This window comes from Gobio gobio (genome assembly GCF_949357685.1).
Source record: "Gobio gobio genome assembly, chromosome: 12".
NCBI classification, from domain to species: Eukaryota; Metazoa; Chordata; class Actinopteri; order Cypriniformes; family Gobionidae; genus Gobio; species Gobio gobio.
The window spans coordinates 17,250,126-17,270,083 of record NC_137105.1 but is presented as its reverse complement, the minus strand read 5'-3'; the positions used below and the strand labels follow the sequence as shown (position 1 = coordinate 17,270,083).

The 19,958-nt window shown below is 37.5% G+C and overlaps 2 protein-coding genes across 3 annotated transcripts in view; one reads left to right on the top strand and one right to left on the bottom strand.

Annotated features, from left to right (window-relative positions):
- Positions 1-9,308, bottom strand: part of swt1 (SWT1 RNA endoribonuclease homolog) — a 29,318-nt gene extending 20,010 nt beyond the window's left edge. The window contains exons 1-12 of the mRNA XM_079831748.1: positions 9,203-9,308; positions 8,341-8,434; positions 8,066-8,130; positions 6,506-7,565; positions 6,006-6,050; positions 5,800-5,929; positions 5,543-5,638; positions 5,239-5,427; positions 1,444-1,534; positions 1,012-1,169; positions 757-923; positions 440-578 (exon numbers count right to left, since the gene is read on the bottom strand). Coding sequence (XP_079687874.1) covers positions 440-578; positions 757-923; positions 1,012-1,169; positions 1,444-1,534; positions 5,239-5,427; positions 5,543-5,638; positions 5,800-5,929; positions 6,006-6,050; positions 6,506-7,565; positions 8,066-8,130; positions 8,341-8,424 — 2,224 coding nt within the window. The 5' untranslated portion in view covers positions 8,425-8,434; positions 9,203-9,308. The remainder of the gene's footprint in view (positions 1-439; positions 579-756; positions 924-1,011; positions 1,170-1,443; positions 1,535-5,238; positions 5,428-5,542; positions 5,639-5,799; positions 5,930-6,005; positions 6,051-6,505; positions 7,566-8,065; positions 8,131-8,340; positions 8,435-9,202) is intronic.
- Position 9,309: 1 nt separating this feature from the next.
- Positions 9,310-17,877, top strand: trmt1l (tRNA methyltransferase 1-like). Of its 2 annotated transcripts, none has more exons than XM_079831755.1 (16): positions 9,310-9,474; positions 10,649-10,780; positions 10,881-10,943; positions 11,036-11,149; positions 11,269-11,333; positions 11,626-11,782; positions 13,563-13,677; positions 14,372-14,451; positions 14,565-14,808; positions 14,894-15,106; positions 15,200-15,390; positions 15,561-15,639; positions 15,734-15,900; positions 16,428-16,493; positions 17,126-17,255; positions 17,356-17,877. In XM_079831755.1, exons 1-16 carry the CDS (start codon positions 9,414-9,416, stop codon positions 17,546-17,548), a joined length of 2,070 nt encoding a protein of 689 aa, XP_079687881.1. In that variant the 5' UTR covers positions 9,310-9,413; the 3' UTR covers positions 17,549-17,877. The 2 variants fall into 2 exon arrangements, with proteins under 2 accessions (XP_079687881.1, XP_079687880.1); XM_079831754.1 differs by having other exon boundaries at positions 13,557-13,677.
- The last annotated feature ends 2,081 nt before the right edge of the window (positions 17,878-19,958 follow it).

Below are 19,958 nucleotides of genomic sequence, written 5' to 3'. Positions count from 1 at the left end.
TTCAGAAATCATTCTAATATGCTGATGTGGTGCTCAAGAAACATTTCTTATTATTATCAATGTTGAAAACATTTGTTCTGCTTAATATTTTTGTGAAAACAGTGGTACATTTTTTCTTAGGATTCTTTTGATGAATAGAAAATTCAAAAGACCAGCATTTATTTGAAATAAAAATCAATGACATTATAAAATGTCTTTACGGTCATGTTTGAAATTTTTTGCATCCTTGCTGAATAAAAGTCTTACTGACAATTGACCCAAACTTTTGAACGGAATAAAATTGAATAGAATAAAATTTCAAAAATGCGACAGAACACAATTATAAGAATTCTAATGTAGAGTAAAGCAGAATTCACATTTATTATATATTTTTATTTGATTTAAATGTAGTCAAATCGAAGTTACGAAGTATGACACTAAAGTAGTGAGACACACATACCTGAACAGAGACAGTCACTCAGCATCTCCACAGAGCTGAGTAGGCTCCTCTTAATAATGCTTCCGAAGACAGCGATCCAGTGCTTCTTAAAACACTTGAGCAGCCCATCCAGACTCCACGGAGGCTTCACGTACACAATCTGCATACACAAACAGATAAAGTCACAGAGAATGGGGCTACAGCAGATGAACGTCAAAAAAAAGAATCTAAGCCCTGAATCATATTTTAGAGGAGACCAATGCATTTACATGAATGAGAAGCAGCTTTAAAGATTAGCTTCATGTAAAATGTATAGATGAACTCTCAATTGCCGATACCTCAGTCCACAGGTCTCCATAAGCTGCCTTCATCTCCTCCTCCAGCACCTCAGAGAGCGCCCCCTGGAGGCAGGACTCCAGCAAACATACACATTCACTCAACTGTCGCTCCTCCACTGCATCGCTCCTTCTATTATTTTGCAGTCCTTCCTTCTCTGCTTCGTTCACTTAGGGAGGTGGTAACAAACTTTACTTGAGAAAAACACTACTGAAGCAAAAACAGTGATATTGAAAATGCAAGTGTCAGTAGCGAACCTTTATCTATAGGTCCAGCTGGGGGCGGCACAGCAGGGTGAGCATGAAAGTAGCTTAGGATTGTAGATCTTGTTCCCTCCACCTCTTTTACCAAGTCTGCCTTACTCAGGGCCTTCACCCCACTGAGCAGAGCCTTGCTGCACAAGTTCTTATCATTGCTACAAAAAGAAACCAGAGTGAAAGAGAGAGAATATAAATGTAAGCATTAGAAGGTAATGTCCTCCTCCTTCAATATGAACATTCTTCAGGGTGACACTAATGGCTGAAATATTATCAGTAAATCACATAACGTTCATTCATAAAGCAAACACATGGCCTCCTTGCATTTCATTAGCTAATGTCAAATGACAAGACATCAAACAAATGGGAATGTCTTTAATGTAGTGCAGACATGCCTAGAGGTGAAACAGAGGTATGAGTGCATGCACTCACGTGCAAAGAACTAGAGCTCCCTCTGGGTACAGAGCCTGGTACTGCAGACAGCACTCCAGCACTCTGTCATCATTATTCACACCAGGCCCACCTAAGGGAGAGAAAAGACAAAGTTATAAAATCCATGTTATACACAGTAGTATGCCTGATTAGGAGTAGTGCAACCTGAAAATACAATGCCAAAGAAGTCTGTATGGCATAATGTTTCCACTGGATTTTTGAAGTATGCATTAATACCATAGGCAGAGGGTAAACCAACTCTAGGCTAAGGCTAATGAGATGTGCTTCACCTTTAAAGGAACGCGCCGACTTTTGGGGACTTTAGTTTATTCACCGTATCCCCCAGAGTTAGATAAGTCCATACATACCATTCTCATCCCTGTGCGTGCCATAACTCTGTCGGACGCACCCACCGCTAGCCTAGCTTAGCACAAAGACTGGAGGTAAACGGCTCCAGCTAGCCTACTGCTCAATAAGTGACAAAATAATGCCAACATTTTCCAATTTACATGTTGTGATGTGTATAGTTACATCGTGTTCAAAGACTGATGGAAAATTAAAAGTTGCGATTTTCTATACCGATATGGCTAGGAACTATACTCTCATTCCTGCGTAGTAATCAAGGAACTTTGCAGCCGTACCATGGGTGCAGCGCCCCAATGATATTACACAGCACTGCGCCTGCTGCATGCATGGTATGACAGCAAAGTTCCTTGATTATTACGCAGGAATGAGAGTATAGTTCCTAGCCATTTCGGTCTAGAAAATCGAGCTTTTCCGTTGGTCTTTGTACACGATGCAACCTCACAAAGTTATAATTTAAGCTGAATGCACAATGAATATCTTATGTACATGATGTCTGCTTTGTTATAATGAGAGGATTTGCGAGCAGAATTTAGAATCTACTCACCGCTCAAAACGCCAGAGTTTGTGTTCAGTGCTAACTTAAAGGGTTAGTTCACCCAAAAATGAAAATTCTGTCAGTAATTACTCACCCTCATGTTGTTCCAACCATGTAAGACCTTCGTTCATCTTTTCATCACGAGAGTTCGCGGGAGTGCCACGACGCATGCGCGAGAACTGAGATTAACCCTACTCCGAAAGAGTGAGCAGCCAGTCAAGTAGTAGTAGAAGAAGAATGCCGTAATCTCAGTTCTCGCGCATGTGTCGTGGCACTCCCGCGAACTCTCGTCAGAGGCTCAAATTGAACAACAATAATAGTGTGATAAAGTCGTTATTTTTGTTGTTTTTCCGCTCAAAAAGTATTTTCGTCGCATGATAGACTTAATACAGAGCCACTGTAGTCATTTGGACTCCTTAAATGACGTTTTTACTTACTATTCTGGGCCATCAAGTTTCAGTCCCTCTGAAAGCCTATGGAGGAGTGAGACAGCTCTCAGATTTCATCAAAAATATACTAAATTATGTTCCGAAGATGAACGAAGGTCTTACATGGTTGGAACAACATGAGGGTGAGTAATTACTGACAGAATTTTCATTTTTGGGTGAACTAACCCTTTAAACACCTCTGATTGGCCATTGCGTTCAAGAAATCAGATACAAAACAGATATGTTTGTGATTGGCTACATTGCTTATCTCTGCAAAACACGCTGTAAACAGAAACCTTTGACGATCTTTAGAGGGCAAACACATACGCACTGGATCGTTTGCCAAATCTGTTTTGGAGAAAATTGAACCCAGACCAGCAGTTATGCGCAGCTTTCCCCTCTGAAAGCAATCAGTGGTTTGAGTGAGAAAGTTCCACGCTAAGGAAGGCTAAGCCTTGCCCAGCCTTACACACGCTCCTATGATTCATACATGCTTTTAGAGCTAATACTGCCCAAAATGCCTTGAACTGCGAAGAGCTTGAGTTTTCAAAGAGCTTACTACACACTCAAAGTATGCAGTTTACCATGGCCAGCGCAGTACATACTTTCAGTGTGGGACTCAACCACAGTTTACAGTAATACAGCATTTATTGGTAATGTGTTACTCATTTATTAGTGATGTTTTACAATGTACACAATTCCTATAGAAAACCATTTATGTTTTAAAACACTTTCATCTCTACTTTAGATCTTAATACATATGGTCTAAATGTTCAATTATTTTACATTTATAAAGTTTCTAAGAGAATGAAAATATGTCAGTGCTCAATAATGCAGTGTTATTTGAGTAATATTTATATATTATTAAAGTATTTCTTAATATTTTTAATTAGCTTTTATTTTTATATTTTAAGATTTTTTTAAATAAAATTTTAGTTAATAATAGATAAAAGTGTTTAATCTAATATTTATTTTATTTTATTTAAGTTTTAATTAAATTAACACATTTTGAATAGTTTTAGTCAATAATAACAACACTTCTATAATGCAGCTCACTGGTCATTTTTTTCAAGGTCAAAAAAGAAGGCGAAATAAATTTTATTTAAAAAAAAAAAGGTTTTCTTTTTGGGTGTCATTTTTTTAATATTTATATTTAGCTATAATTTATTCTTATTTCAATTTCAGTTTTAGTAATTTTAGTACAGTTTATACTGGTAAGTTTTGCCGTTCTTATAGCCTACGCGCTGAGATCTCGAAGCCAGAACGCTTTCACTTTCGTCCTCATAAAGTTTGCAAAGTAAGTGCGTTTAAAGGCTTGAACATTTAAAGCGATTGTGCACTACTCAAAAAAAACAATACGGAAAACTTATCCGTTCAGTGCTCAGCTTTTTCTGTGACACAGAGAGCCGAGCCGTGTCGCGTCTCTTGACAACACGCGCGCGCCCTGAAGACAGACCTCTTTCACCTGCGTCCTCACAAAGCTTTGTCATTTGTATGTGTTTTTATTCCTGCCAGTAAGGCCAGTTTGAACATTGAAGCGATTTTAGACTATCAGATGTGTATTATGTTGAACTAATGCCTGATAAATTGTGACAAACGAACACTCAGACAGAAGCTCGTACATCACGTGAAGATCACGCGCAGAGAGCAGCGCAGAAACGCAGTGTCAACGCTGTCCTGTGACCAGAGTAAAGTCACTAAAGTAGCTTAGAAACTCAACCGTTATAGGCATATATTTGAATACCTTTGAAGCAAGTACAAACCACAGCTTCATAATGAATAGAGACGGACAACAAGCAGAAATCTGCCCCATAGACAATAACTGCTGAAAGTGAAACGTTTCCTTCAAGTATTTTAAAATCATAAAGAAATGCACTTTTTCATTAGAAAAAAAAATTCCACCTTTAATAGTAGAAAATATTTAAAGTAAAAACCTTATCAGGAACTTTCTCAACCTTATGAGGGCAAAAAATGGAAAGCAAAAAACAAACAAACAAAATAATCGTTCATTAATCGTAATCGAGGTAAAATTTTCAATTAATCAAGGTTTTTATTTTTGGTCAAATCGTTACAGCCCTACCTTGAGTTGTCTTTTGACTAAAACTAGACTAAAATGACTAGACTTTTAGTCGACTAAAACTTGACTAACAAAAAAAGATATGTGAATGACTAAATATGACTAAAACTAACAAGGACATTTGGCACAAGACTAAGACTAAATTAAAAATAGGTGACAAAATTAACACTAGAGCAGCATATACTGGTCTGGCATGTATACTACATCGTTTTGAGTCGGTTTCAGTGGTTTTGTGTGTACGCAGATATATCTTGAGTCGAGGGGAAAAAAAAGATTGGAAAGGGAAAGCTCTGGCTTCGTGTGGATGTGGCCAAAATGTGCTTCTTTTTACATGTCTTAAACATACAGTGCAGACCTATCACTTGCAAATCAGGACAGGAATTACTCACAGACAGCTTGGGCGGCTTGCTGCATTGACTGGCCCATGAGTCTGGGCTCCTGGTTTTTCAAGCAGCTGTAGATGTAGTGGACAGCTGGCCTGGCTTTGTCCTCCACCTTGCTGGAGAGTTTACCACTCTTCAGATAGTCCAACTCCTGCATCACCACCCATGGGATGAGCATAGTGGGAAACCCCAGTCCTGTGATGAGGGGTGCTCAGAGTGATGAAAGGCTGCACCAACATTATTCTCCAAATGTTTGAATGTATGAAAGCTAGTGACTTCCTCTAATTAGTTCCTTCTCTTTTTATCTTACCACTGAGACCATGTGACCTGATCTTCTTCACAAACTCCAAGTGGCTGAGCAGCACATTGGTATCCAGGACTATAAGAAGGGCCTGTTTATGTTGATCTTCATGTATAAACACACACAGACACAAAACACAACTATCCATCAAACAGACAAACCATGATTCAAATACAAAAATGTTTTAACAAAGTGCCTAATGTAGGACATTACTTAGTCATTCCAGTAATAATGAGTTATTTTGAACTTTTCACAGGTGACTTTACTTAGCATTAAGCTGGCACCCTCTTCTGGAGGGTCAATGTCCATGCAGGTGAGCTCTCCACAGTTCTCCACCAAGTTCACCTCCAGTCTCCTCTCAGAACGTGCCAGATGAAGCTCCTCCACCAGCTGCATCTAGATAATGAATGAAACAGAATGAGAAACACCCAAACACAAGATTTTATCCTGAAAACAGAGGCAGATTTTTTACCTCATGGTCGCAGTCAAAGGTCTCTTCTGCTGCTTGGGGAGTTATCTGAAACGGTACAAAACAACTGTTTAAGTTGTGTTTAATTTAATGGAATTAATTATGTTCTTTTAATGTAATTTTCTAATTCACTGCCGTTTCCTCTTATTGTCTAACATTTTCTTCAATGCTGTGAGGACTATTATAATGTTACCTAGTATATATATTTCATAGTTTTATATATTTTAGCCTATATAGTATATACAATTTTTAAATCATTAGTTTTATTCTTCTCCCTCACTTTTATTTTGATTATGTCATTCACAATGCTTCATGGGATTGTAGTTATTTCCCTCAGTAAAGCCGCTAAATACACAGTCTTCTTGAGCCACTGAAAGACGGCTCAATTCACAAATCAGCAAAATAACATGGGATGCGGTGTTAATCAAACCGTGGAGAAACCGTAAGAGAAAAGTCTTGTACCACTGATTCAGATGAAGATGGTCCAAACACAAGACACTTACATTTTGTGCCTTGCAGGAAGTATTGCTTGGAATCGAGACCTCTCTTGTTTTGTCAGTCTGCACCTGCTGGACTTGTTGAGATACATATGAAGGACGTGATGAGCAAAGAGAAGAGGGTTTATGAGAGATTTGAGAAAAAACCTCTTGAGGTCTCTGTACTTGCTGCTGTGAGATAAAAAAATTGCTTTTAGATGGAGTAGAAACAGGAAGAGGAGGCTGAGTGGAAGACTGAGTACTGCTATCTGAAAAATCTGTGTTTGTCCGAACTTTAACAGCACTGGCCTTCATTGGGATCTTGAAACTGATTTTTGCTTTGGGACCACCAAAGGATGGCCTTTTTTCTCCTAAGATTACACCAGGTGCATTACCCAGCTGTACATGGTCTTGCTTCTTGGGTGAAATACCCCATAGTAATTTCAGTTTAGATCCAGAATTTACAGGTTTCACTACTGGCAAAGCTTCTTTGGGGTTGTCATTCACCGTTTTACCACAAGAACTCTGTGCACCAGGAGTTTGTTCAAACCTCTTCCTGCCCACCAACTTCTTCCTCATTTCTTTTTGAACTTCAGAATTACAGTCTGCATGTGCTACATTTTTCATATTATCGACGTCTCTTCGTTTTGGTTCAGCATGAAGCTCTGGTGACAAAGTCCTCTTCATGGGTTTCTTCTTTTTCTCCTGGAGTTTCTCAGGAGAACAATCATCCTTTGCAGGTGTCCTCCTGGGATCCTCTAGTGCAGATCTCCTCGAGACTAGCTCCTGTCTCTTCTTCTCCAAATCCTTTGAAGAAGGTTGGTTTGATCCGGAATCCCTGCGGGAGCTTTTCCCTGAGAGATGGGTTCTTGCATTTTCATGCTTCCCTTTGGGATTCACTTGCTCTTTATTATGTGTGACAGGTGACTTGAAAACTGGCCTGGAATTCCCAGTTGCCTTGCTTTCTTGGGATCTGTCTTTCTTCCTCTTGCTGTCTCCAGAATCGGTCTTCTTTAATTTCGTATCAAATCCTCTTGTTGATGGTGAGTCAATGGCCCTCCTCCCTTTAGCTTCATGTTTGTCGGAACTGTAAATCAATGAAAATATATGAAATAGAGGAAATGGTAAATAAGGAAATATTGGAAAAGAAAACGCTTTCTTTAATTACGTTCTTTACATTAGGTGCCTAATGTAAGGCACATATAAGTTCTTCAAATATAAGTTCTTCTTTATTTTGTATATGCATATATTGCTCTTAGTTCCTAAAAAGTTTGTTTAAGCTCAGGAAACAGAAGCAGGGTAAAAGACTCTAACCACAATAATGCTAACTCGTGACCTTCCCGTAATGCATGCTGATGGTATAACACCTGTAATTGAGCCATGTATCTGATGAACTTCCGGTTAAAACATCTAGTTCTTATCTCTCATTGACCCTTAAATAAATCACAGACAGGGTAAAGATGGCAGAATGTTTTTCTTACACATTGTCAGTTGTATCATTATACTATATTGTATATACAATATATACAAAACACTCAAATTTATTTTATTATAAATTCTACAAATATTTTACACCCTGAGACCCACCTTTCATGCCGATGATGATGTTTGTGTTTGCTCTTTGGGCTGCTGAATCTCTTCATGCCTTTCTCCTATGACCAAAAACATTCACTCTTTGTAACCAAAAGCTTGTGATTTACGTACAAACAAGAATTAATATTAATAATTTCATGCTAATTTGAATGAGAATGAACACCTCAAAACATTTGATAATAAGTTATAAATAAGAGAATAAACTATATGTTAAGAATAACTAGATTAAAATCTCCACATTCCAACAAAGATTGTTGCAGATTCCTCACCTTCTTCTCATCCTCACGCGAAGAGCTTGATAATATTCTTTCATCCTTTTTGTGCTTCTTCTTCTTTGACCTCTTGCTAGACATCCTCAAAACCCTGCGAAAGAACAACATTTTTTTCAAAAACAATTTCAGTCCCTTACGTTACATAAAAATGTTTGTCTAATATTAAAAACAAATCCACAGGTTGGTTGTTTGTTACTTTTTAAGAGGACAGCTGAATGGCAGTTACAACATGGCTTAAAATGTGCCAGTGTTGTTATTGTTATTTAAAAAAAAAAAAAAAAAACTTTTATTTAATTAAAATAAAGCTGAAATAAAATGTAATATAAATATTAGATTAAATACTTTCACTTAAAAAATGTAGACCAAAATTAAATGTCACTCTAGTAACTAAAGTAAGTTTAAGTATAATAATAATAATAAATTAAAGCTAAATGGAAAAAATACAAATAAAAGCACATAGCAAAATCATTAAAATAAACTTAAGATGAAACCTTAAAAAACGTAAAAATACAAGCTAAAACAAAACCGTTTTTCTCCCAAGAGCTGCATATCAGCGAATCCCAAACAAAAATCCTGTTCATCCTTGAGAAACAGATAACTCCAATGTAAACCCAGTGAGCTGAAACGTCTCAATAAAATCGCGTCAGTAAATATGTAAGAACTTATGAATATGGCAACTTTAGGTCATACAGAAATACAATTTTGATAAGGAATGTCAAACGAATATTTACATTGCAGCACATATTCCCTGACCTTCCTAAATGTATACAACTTAAAAAATCTTATACTGAGAAACATGGAATTCTATAGTCTAAGATTTTGTTTTATTTTCTACAACTTCAGTGTGGAAGAGGTTTACCTATCACAAGCGGGAGGAATGTTGTTGAATACGACACCGGGAATGACAGAACGAAGAAAGTAATAAGAGCTGTTGTCACTTCACCACTTGCTTGCTGAATTCACTTCCGCTCTTTTAGTTTGCGTAGTTTACGGGAACACGATTGGTGCGGCCCCACAACGCTAAATGCGTACGGAAATACTACGCATTCTACTTTAGCTAGTTTGGGAAAATGGCGGAGCTCAAGGAAGGGGACGCTGAGCAACTTCACCAGGAGGACGCCAATATAAAAGGCAAAATAATTTGAATTAATAATGATAAATTGATTCAAACCTGTTTTTTATGTTCCTTAAATAACACTCAGAATTTAGAAATTTTGTATTTGTATGCAATTTATTCTTAATGCGACTTCAAAACTGCTGAAGTAAATATAGGCCTCCTCACGGAGCTCCACCATAGGACCTAGGTTTAAATAATCCAAATGTTCAAAACGTCTCTATATCTCAGCGCATATCGGCAAATAACTGACATGTTAATTGGTTGCAAAAACTTTAAATCAATCAATGTATTCCCTGAGTTAAACCATAAATTGTGAATAACGGTAATGTTTAAATGTAGCAATGGTCTTACCGCGGAGCTCCGCACTAGGGCCGTTCTGCTTGGAAACATCAGCCTCAGAAAGCGGGATTGGTTTAACGTTACACGAAATGTACATGGGCTAACATATGAGGGCGCTCCAGTATTGTTGTATTTTTAGTTTTATTCATTTCAGTGTCTGCAATGAGAGAGGTGCACTAAAATCCATCATACGTCCTGAGACGTTTCTGCCAAACTCAACCATAACGTAGCTTAACATAATTCATTCATGTTGTTTAACAGTTTCCTTTGTCATAATTGTGAGATTAAAAAGTCAACATTATGACATAGTAAGTCATAATTATGAGATAAAAAGTCGAAATTATGACAATATAATTATGATAAAAGTCTTAATTATTAAATAAAAAAATTGACTTTTTATGTAATCATTTTTACTTTAACTCATAATGTTTTACTTTTTTTTAATGTGACCAAATCTAACCAATCCAAATTGTTCACACAATAAATTATTATTTATTTCCTAATTTAAAATATCATAGATTTTAATGTGTATTATTTTCCTGATGTATTTTATAATATTAATATTGAAAGTCTTGGTCTGAAACAATTAAATCTATATATTAAAAATGCTTTTAAAAAATATAAGACATTGCACCAAGGCAATTTTAATGTAACAAAAAAAGAAAGAAGTTATAAAAAAAATCAACCCCGGGACCCAAAAATGACTGTTAGTTGAAAAAAATAAATGTAAATAAATGTAAATGTAAATGTAAAAAAACACCCAAGTGATTATAATTGTACAGTAAGAGCAGTTGAATGCAACTACTTTTCAAAAATGTATTAAATATCTAATTGGTGATATTTTAACAGACACAGGGACTGATACAAGTAAGATACTTTCTGAATCTGTGGAGTGTGAGCAATTGCCCACTCAATCAGCAACTACTAATCCAGAGAAAACGGACAACAAAAATGGACCAACATCCTCCACTGTCGTGTCAGGTAAATATTCAACAGTATATGATGATTATCACACTCCTCAGACAGGATGTCTCTCAGCATTGTTAAATCACTGAATTGAAATCATCTGTCTCTGTTTCAGAAAAACATGTGTCTATCCAAACCACACTGGACGGCCTCGAAATGCTTGTGGATTTAAATGGAGGTACTTAAACCAGAAGTACATGTTTATTAAAACCACCAGCAGACCACTTGAATCTGAAGATAATAAATATCTCTGTTCATTGATTTTGACAGCCGGGAGGAAGTCTTGTCCGTTGTGTCCAGAAGAGAAATTTAAGGCCTGTTACAGTCATAAACTTAGACGACACCTGCAGAACTTGCACTGGAAAGTTTACGTGGAATTTGAAGGTAAAAGGTTCCCTATTTTTCTTTCCAACACGCATTTGAAAGCTGTTGCCTCGGGTTAGCAGCTAATACATGCATGGAAATTTTGCTTGGGTAAATTAACTTTGTTTCCTCTCCTGCAGGCCAAAGGATGTGCATCTGCCATCTGCCTTGCCGACAACTCAAGTCCAGTCTAGGCTCTGACCAGGTAAGATGACGCGTTATGAAGTGTTTCTTCATGTCTGCTACATTCAATATACAGTAAAACACTAATATTCTGAAATATTATTAACTGTTGAAATGTAATTTATTCTTGTGATGCAAAGTTTACACCAGTCTTCAGTGTCACATGATCCTTCATGTTACCCTGTTTGCCTGTAGTTGGGCAGTACATATTGATCGAAAAGCTTTTATCTGTGCCTTTCAGGAAAAAGTATATTTTACAAAATGACATCCTCTTGAATTAATATATTTATGTATTTTTTCCCCCTCATCTCCAGACTCAAGGCAGACTTGTGGCTCACTATCACTGTGTGGTTTGCTCTGTCACTATTGCTCGCAAGACAGACATGATCAGTCATCTCAAACGCCACTTCAATAAGGGTGAGACAGAGGCCAGCTATTCAGGAAGCTCAGATGTACCCTTTGAAGAACCAGGTGAGCCATTACTCTAATGATATTTACAAAGTTTATATGCTTCCTTAGAGGGTGAGAGCCACTAAAAGAGAACTGCATGAACAGGATGCCAGTTTGTTGATGTGGCATAATGTAGATGTTCGGATTGTTTTCATGAAAATAATAGCTCCATTCACATTTCTTTTTTGTGGTATGTCCTTTTATCTTGTGCCTTTAACCAATTGATTTTTCAGGCAGGTTGAGAATAGGTCAATCTAACCTAAACCATACAGCTCTCTGCCAGTCACAGGATGAAGTTCTTCAGGAGTGATATGAAATATCCCCTTGTGTTCATTTTCATGCCTTGGCATTTTAATGTAAAGTAAGTCGCGCAGGAGGCAGTTGTAATAATAAAATGCTTTAATTTGCTATAGTATTAAGCAGTTAATTTATTCAACTGCGTATTAAATCCACTCATTAGGGTATTTACACCAATCAGGCATAACATTATAATATTATGAATATTGTGTTGGTCCCCCTTTTGCTGCCAAAACAGCCCTGACCCGTCGAGGCATGGACTCCACTATAGGTGTCATAATGTTGACACTCTGAAGGTGTGCTGTGGTATCTGGCACTGAGATTTTAGGAGCAGGTCCTTTAAGTCCTGTAAGTTGCGAGGTGGGGCCATTCCGTGGATCGGACTTCTTTGTTCAGCACATCCCACAGATACTCGATTGGATTGAGATCTGGGGAATTTGGAAGCCAAGTCAACACCTCAAACTCGTTGTGCTCTTCAAACCATTCCTGAACCATTTTTGCTTTGTGGCAGGGCACATTATCCTGCTGAAAGAGGCCACAGCCACCAGGGAATACCGTTTCCATGAAAGGTTGTACATGGTCTGCAACAATGCTTAGGTAGGTTGTACGTGTCAAAGTAACATCCACATGGATGGCAGGACCCAAGGTTTCCAGTAGAACATTGCCCAAACCATCACACTGCCTCAGCCGGCTTGCCTTCTTCCCATAGTGCATCCTGGTGCCATGTGTACTCCAGGTAAGTGACGCACACCCGCCCATCCACGTGATGTAAAAGAAAACGTGACTCATCAGACCAGGCCACTTTCCTCCAATTCTGATGCTCACATGCCCACTGTTGCCGCTTTCTGTAGTGGACAGGGGTCAGCATGGGCACCCTGACTGGTCTGCGGCTATGCAGCCCCATACGCAACAAACTGAGATGCACTGTGTATTCTGACACCTTTCTATCAGAACCAGCATAAACTTTTTGAGCAATTTGAGCTACAGTAGCTCGTCTGTTTGATCGGACCACACAGGCCAGCCTTCGTTCCCAGTGCATCAATGAGCCTTGGCCTCCCATGACCCTGTTGTCGGTTCACCACTGTTCCTTCCTTGGACCACTTTTGATAAATACTGACCACTGCAGACTGGGAACACCCCACAAGTTTGTCGTGACTTGGTCGTCTAGCCATCACAATTTGGCCCTTGTCTAACTCGCTCAAATCCTTACGCTTGCCCATTTTTCCTGCTTCTAACACATCAACTTTGAGGACAAAATGGTTACTTGCTGCCTAATATATCCCACTCACTAACAGGTGCTGTGATGAAGAGATAATCTGTTATGCACTTCACATATGTCATAATGTTATGCCTGATCGGTGTATGTAGGCAGCATCCGAAGAGCGGTGTACTCCTCAGCCAGCTTTTTAAGGATGCTATTCCTATGCATTTAGTCAATATGTAGTCAAAGTTAATTTTACCAAATTATTTGTCTGCATTGATTCTCTGTCTTTCCCAGTCCCAGGTGGACAGGCTTATGAGATTATGAAAGAATTGGGCACCAATGTCCAGCTCCTGCCCAACCACACCACACCCCAGAAGACAGACACCTACTTCAACCGCAAGATGAAGACAAACAGGTTTGACAATAATTTTTATTTGACTCATTTATTTTGAACGAGTGTAAATGACGTGTACCTTGTCTCTCCCACATTACAATAAAATTAGGGCTGTCAAAAGATTAATCGCGATAAATCGCATCCAAAATAAAAGCTTGTGTTTACATAATATATGTGTGTGTACTCTGTTAATTATTATTTATAGATAAATACACACACATTCATGTATATATTTAAGAAATATTTGCATGTATATACTGTATATACATTTATATAATCTATAATATATATAAATATAAATGTTTTATATATAAAAATATTTTTTTCTTAAAAATATACATGCTTGTGTGTGTATTTATATATAAATAATAATTAACAGAGTACACACACATATATTATGTAAACACAAACTTTTATTTTGGATGCGATTAATTGCGATTAATCTTTTGACAGCCCTAAATAAAATATATATTTGTACTTTAGCATCTTAAATGTAACTTTGGCTAAAATTATACTTAATTATATACTTAATATAATTTCTGTTTATATAAATATATAATATTTAGACAAAAAAATAAATAAATTGGCCTACCTATGGGCCTACCCTGTTGAAAAAGTAAAAAAAATGCCCCTCAAATAATCCTTCATACTCTCATTGTGCTGATTATTAAATTGTTGATTAAAATTAGACATAATCTCGATGTGATTGTTGTAGGCAGCTGGTCTTCTGCTCTCTTGCTGTTCTTGCTGAGGAGAGGAATCCACTCGAATGTCTCGATGCCTTTGGAGCGACTGGTAGGATATTTACTGTACAGAAAGAGCTAATAGCTCATGATAATAATAAATAGCACTGCTCAGTTTTTGTTCGGAATGATTTGGTAAAAATGAAACCTTAATCCTTTTTGTAGGTATCATGGGTTTACAGTGGGCAAAGCATCTGCGTAACTCTGTAAAGGTTACAATAAATGACATAAGCGAAGCTTGCGTGAAGATGATAAAGGAGAATTGTCATCTGAACCATATCCGAGTAGAGGGCGCTCGTACGGGCCAGCAGCTAGACGGAGCGGGAGATGCAGACTCGCCCATCGCCTCTGTGGAGGTGGTAAAGATGGACGCCAATGTCATCATGCACCTGAGACCCTTTGATTACATGTGAGTGAGAGACGGATAAATTGTTAGTCATAATGTCTAAAAAAAAAAAACATGATTACTTATTGCATTCTTGTTTTTAAATCAGACACCTTGACCCATTTGGAACGTCTGTAAACTATCTGGACGCTGCTTTTCGTAACGTTCGGAACCTGGGAATAGTCTCTGTGACGTCAACAGACACCGGTTCACTTTACTCTAAATCCCTGAATGTGACGCTTCGACATTACGGTTGCCAGTTAGTCCGAACCGAGTATTACAGGGAACTGGCAGCACGTATGGTATTGGCATCAGTGGCCAGGTAGGCAGGTCTTTCTCAAATGAATCGGCATACAGGTTTTTTTATTTTATTTCACAGACAGTTTGCAAACTGTGTTATTGCATGTTCTTTCAGGGCGGCCGCACGCTGCAATAAAGGGATTGAAGTGCTGTTGGCTGTGGCTCTTGAGCACTTTGTCCTCGTGGTGGTGCGAGTTCTTAGAGGGCCCACCCAGGCAGACGAGTCCGCTAAGAAACTGCGGCAGCTGTTGCACTGCCAGTGGTGTGAAGAAAGGGTGTTCCTCAAACCAGGAAGCATGGTGGAAGGTGAGAAAGCACTTGTACAAACAAAAGCTGCATCCTAAAAGCGTTCCTGTGTAGCCCAAATAGTCGAGCATGGCACTAGTAATGACAAAGTCATGGGTTTGATTTCAACTTATCAAATGTATAACTGACAAATCCATAAATGTAAATACATGTTCCTGCTTGTGGTATAGAAAACCTGTACAGACAGCTGCCCTGCCAGTGCCATGGCAGTATGCCAGGAAAAACGGCTGTAGAGCTTGGACCAATATGGTGAGATGTTTTTTTTTGGTTCATAATGTTCTTAATTCCTTCATTACATTTTCTTCTTTTTTTACCCCTTTGTCTTTGTTTTTCCATTTATCAGGGCTGGTCCTCTGTTTAACACTGGATTTCTGAGGCGGATGTTGGTGGCAACAGTGCAGCACAATATGGAAGACATCCAACCTCTGGTGAAGACACTCATCTGTGAAGCTGACTGCACCACTCTCAAACCTTTCCCTGTCCCGGGATTCTCTACCTTCTCCAACCAAGGTGTGTTTGGGTGTACAAGTTTCACAAGGCTCTAAAAAGGATAGTTCACCCAAAAATGAAAATTCTGTCCTAATTTACTCACCCTCATGTTGTTCCAAACACGTAAGAATTTAGTTCATCTTCAGAAAACAAATTATGATCTTTTTGATCAAATCTGAGAGCTCAGAACATAAACAGAAGCTCAACTGAACTTCTTGCGCAAAAGCCTAAATTAAATCTGTTCATCATAAAAAGCGATCGAGTCTCTTCAGAACATTTGGACGAAACCACTCAATTCATATGGATTAGTTTTCCGATCTCTTTATGAACTTTTTGAAGCGTCAAAGTTGCAGTGGTGTAGGTTGTCTATGGAGGGGTCAAAGAGTTCTCAGATTTGATCAAAAAGATCTTCATTTGTATTCCGAAGATGAACGAAAGTCTTACGGGTTTGGAAAGACATGAGGAATTTTCGTTTTTGGGTGAACTAGCACTTAACCTTGATTTTTGCCTTGTATTTGTCAATTAATTTGACACATTTCTGTCTGTAGTGGAGTGTGGTGTGGTCATAAAAACTTTACAGAAGGTTGAAGAGGCGGATACATCTGACCAGTCAGGTATTTGTTGCTTTGTCTTTTATCTGCTGTTCTCAGGGATTTAAAGGAACACTCCACTTTTTTTGAAAATAGGCTCATTTTCCAACTCCCCTAGAGTTAAACAGGAGATTTACCATTTTCGAATTCATTCAGCCGATCGCCGGGTCTGGTGGTAGCACTTTTAGCATAGCATAGATCATTGAATCCGATTAGACCGTTAGAATCTCGCTCAAAAATGACCAAAGAGTTTCAATATTTTTCCTATTTAAAACTTGACTCTTCTGTAGTTACATCGTGTGGCTAGGAACTATACTCTTATTCCTGCGTAATAATCAAGGAACTTTGCTGCCTTACCTTGGGTGCAGCAGCGCAATGATATTACGCAGCACCTGAAAATAGTCCCCAGCACGCTCCCTGTGCAAGCAGGTTGTCACAGTGCTGCGTAATATAAGTTGGTGCAGCTGGTGCAGTTAAAACTCAACTGTTTAGCTCTAGGGGAGTTGGAAAATGAGCCTGTTTTCAAAAAAAGTGGAGTGTTCCTTTAACTGCTCCTAGATTATCCCAGATCAAGTAGGGTTTATGGTAGAATAAATACTGAAAAGGATTAATTGCATAGAAAATAAAGTGTATTTTCTTTTACTTTTTGTGTTCAGGGAAAAGAAAGACCACAGGGGAGGACTGTGGGAATGTGCTGAAGAAAGTCAAATCAGACACGTCTTTGGAGCATCCAGCGTTCTACTACAGCATCCATCGTCACAGCATCCGTGGCATGAACATGCCCAAGTTAGTCAGCGCAAACTTCTCTGTCATGTATTGATGTACATACAAATGTCATACATAATGTAAGCAGAATCTGACACTGAGGTTTGTTCCTCTCTCTCAGGCTGAATAAGTTCCTGCAGTATCTCACGGAGGCCGGGTTCAGAGTGAGCCGCACGCACTTTGACCCAACAGGCGTGCGGACCGACGCCACCCTGGCACAGTTTAAGGAAGTGCTTACAAAATACAGTGTGCCTACCTACTCATCTGCCCCTCAAAGCAGCCCTGTCAGCTTAGACCGACGTCAAACTCTCTGACTTCCCGTGTTGGAGTGCATTTTAGAGTTTTCCTGTATATTTTAGAAATTTTCAATGACAACTTAAGTAAATTCTGGATAATAAACAACAGTTTAATCTGAATAAAAGGGGTTGTTTCAATTTTGTTGATGTTTTGTTGAGGTTTTGACCCATTAAGGGCTTAACCCTTAATCGTCCCTTGGGGTCCAGCTGACCCCACTGGACTTTTCCTCCATTTTTTTAAAAGTGTTCCCTTCATCTCAGGGCCATGAGACTCTGTGACTTTTCCTAAATAATCTATCTAAACATGCACAAAAAATCTGGGCTTGATTTGGTTGTTCTAAAGGTGTAAAAAAAAAAAAAAATTACCGTTTAAGTTCCTCGGGGTCAGATTGACCCCACATTGAAAATGAATGGGAAAGTGTAAAAAATACATTTTTTTTTCACTTTTTTTGTCAAAAAAAATTAACTAAATCCAGTATAAATCTGAAAATTTCCACATTTATATCAAGGTCTGGTCCTAGTGCATAAACACAAAGTAGAACGAACTTTCTATCTCATACACACACACGTACACACACATGTGTGTGACTGCAACAGAGAGTATTTTTATTGAAATTGGCAAATAAAATCAACAAAACTGGCATAAATCTGAAAGATTTTCATACATAAATGAAGTACTAATATTAGAGCACAAATGCAATATGGAACAAGCATGTTCACTCACACACACACACAAACACAAACACAGGTGTCTGGAGCATTTTTTTTGGATTTTAGCAATGAATGGGAAATGTAAAAAATGCTTTTTTTTTCACTTTGTTTGTAAAAAAAATCAACTAAATCCAGTATAAATCTGAAAATGTCTACATTTATATCAAGATCTGGTCCTAGAGCATAAACACAAAGTGGAACGAACTTTCTGTCTCATACACACACGCACAAACACACACGTGTGTGACTGCAACAGAGAGCATTTTTATAGAAATTGGCAAATAAAATCAACAAAACTGGCATAAATCTGAAAAAATTCCATACATAAATGAAGGACAAATACTAGAGCACAAATGCAACATGGAACAATCATGAGAAAGAGAGGGAAAAGGGCAAATAAAAGAAAGATGAAAGGCAGCTTAACTTTTGCATAACTTCCCTATGGACCTCTATTGGATAATGTGGTCATTGCACTCTCTTTCTTTTAAACTATAATTCCTAAAGTTTTTCCACAAACCTACAGATGGCGGTATTCTATCCCTAACACATAGAGCAATGTCCAAAAACTATTTATATTTATTTAAGATCATCATTCAAGTGATTTTTTCATAAAAAAATAATTTTTAATGAGCCAGTTTATGACATAGTTAAGTATTTGTGCAGTAAATAGGTAAAAAACTACCAAATACCCACAAAAACACAGCATAAATGTATAGTTGAGAAGTAAATAAAAAAATGATAAATAGTTTTCCATGTAAAAAAATTATATTTCCTTATGCAATCGCTCTGTAAAAGTTTGGGGTCTATCTGACCCCAAGGGACTCAAACGTAAACCCTACTTGAGGGACGATTAAGGGTTAATAGTTTGATTAATCAGTCTGTATTGACGGTGATGCAGTATTTACTGATATTTTTTGAATTTTTAATATCTAAAAATATTTACAAAGACTCTGTCAAAGGTTTATATTGAACTTACCTGATCTGATTTTCTATTTCACTTCAGTTTTTGTTCCAGATAGCTAGCAGTTGTGCTGTATAACACTGTTATGACTTCCTAATTTGTTATTATTATTGGCAGGTAACACTTAGAATAAATAAATTAAATAGGAAAGGTATTATTTTATTATAAATTGGAGAAATCACTTCTTACCAATGGAATGAGCTGTAACCTATGCTGTAATGAACCAAACGGAGACATAAAATGAGTTTCAACTAACTTCTAGTATGAATTAGTATTCATCAAGAAAACGCACCAATTGCTCTTACAATATACAGTGAAAGAAAATACTCGAAGAAACAATATTTACAGATTTTTACAGATGTGTATATTAAAATTTATATTATATAATTATAATATTACATATTATAGTTTGAGAACATTGACAAAAAAACATCTCCAGGCCATATTTTACCTCAAAAACACAAAGCAAATTTTCCCCTAGAATTCTCATTATTATAATGCGTTCTTAACTTTATTCGTAAAAATATATATTATATTGTAGTATATTATAAAATTAGATGTTTAGCAACAATTAGAATTTACAGAAATGTGCTTTATTATAAAAATGTCAATGCAAAAACAAATCATAGAACAAATCGGCTTTATTATTTTTTTCTTTTATGTTTGGTGTGAAATAAGCTTTGAATGAGTTCACACAGGCTTTTATATGATTCACCACCTTGAATGTGACTGGGAAATAGTTATCAATTAGATGCA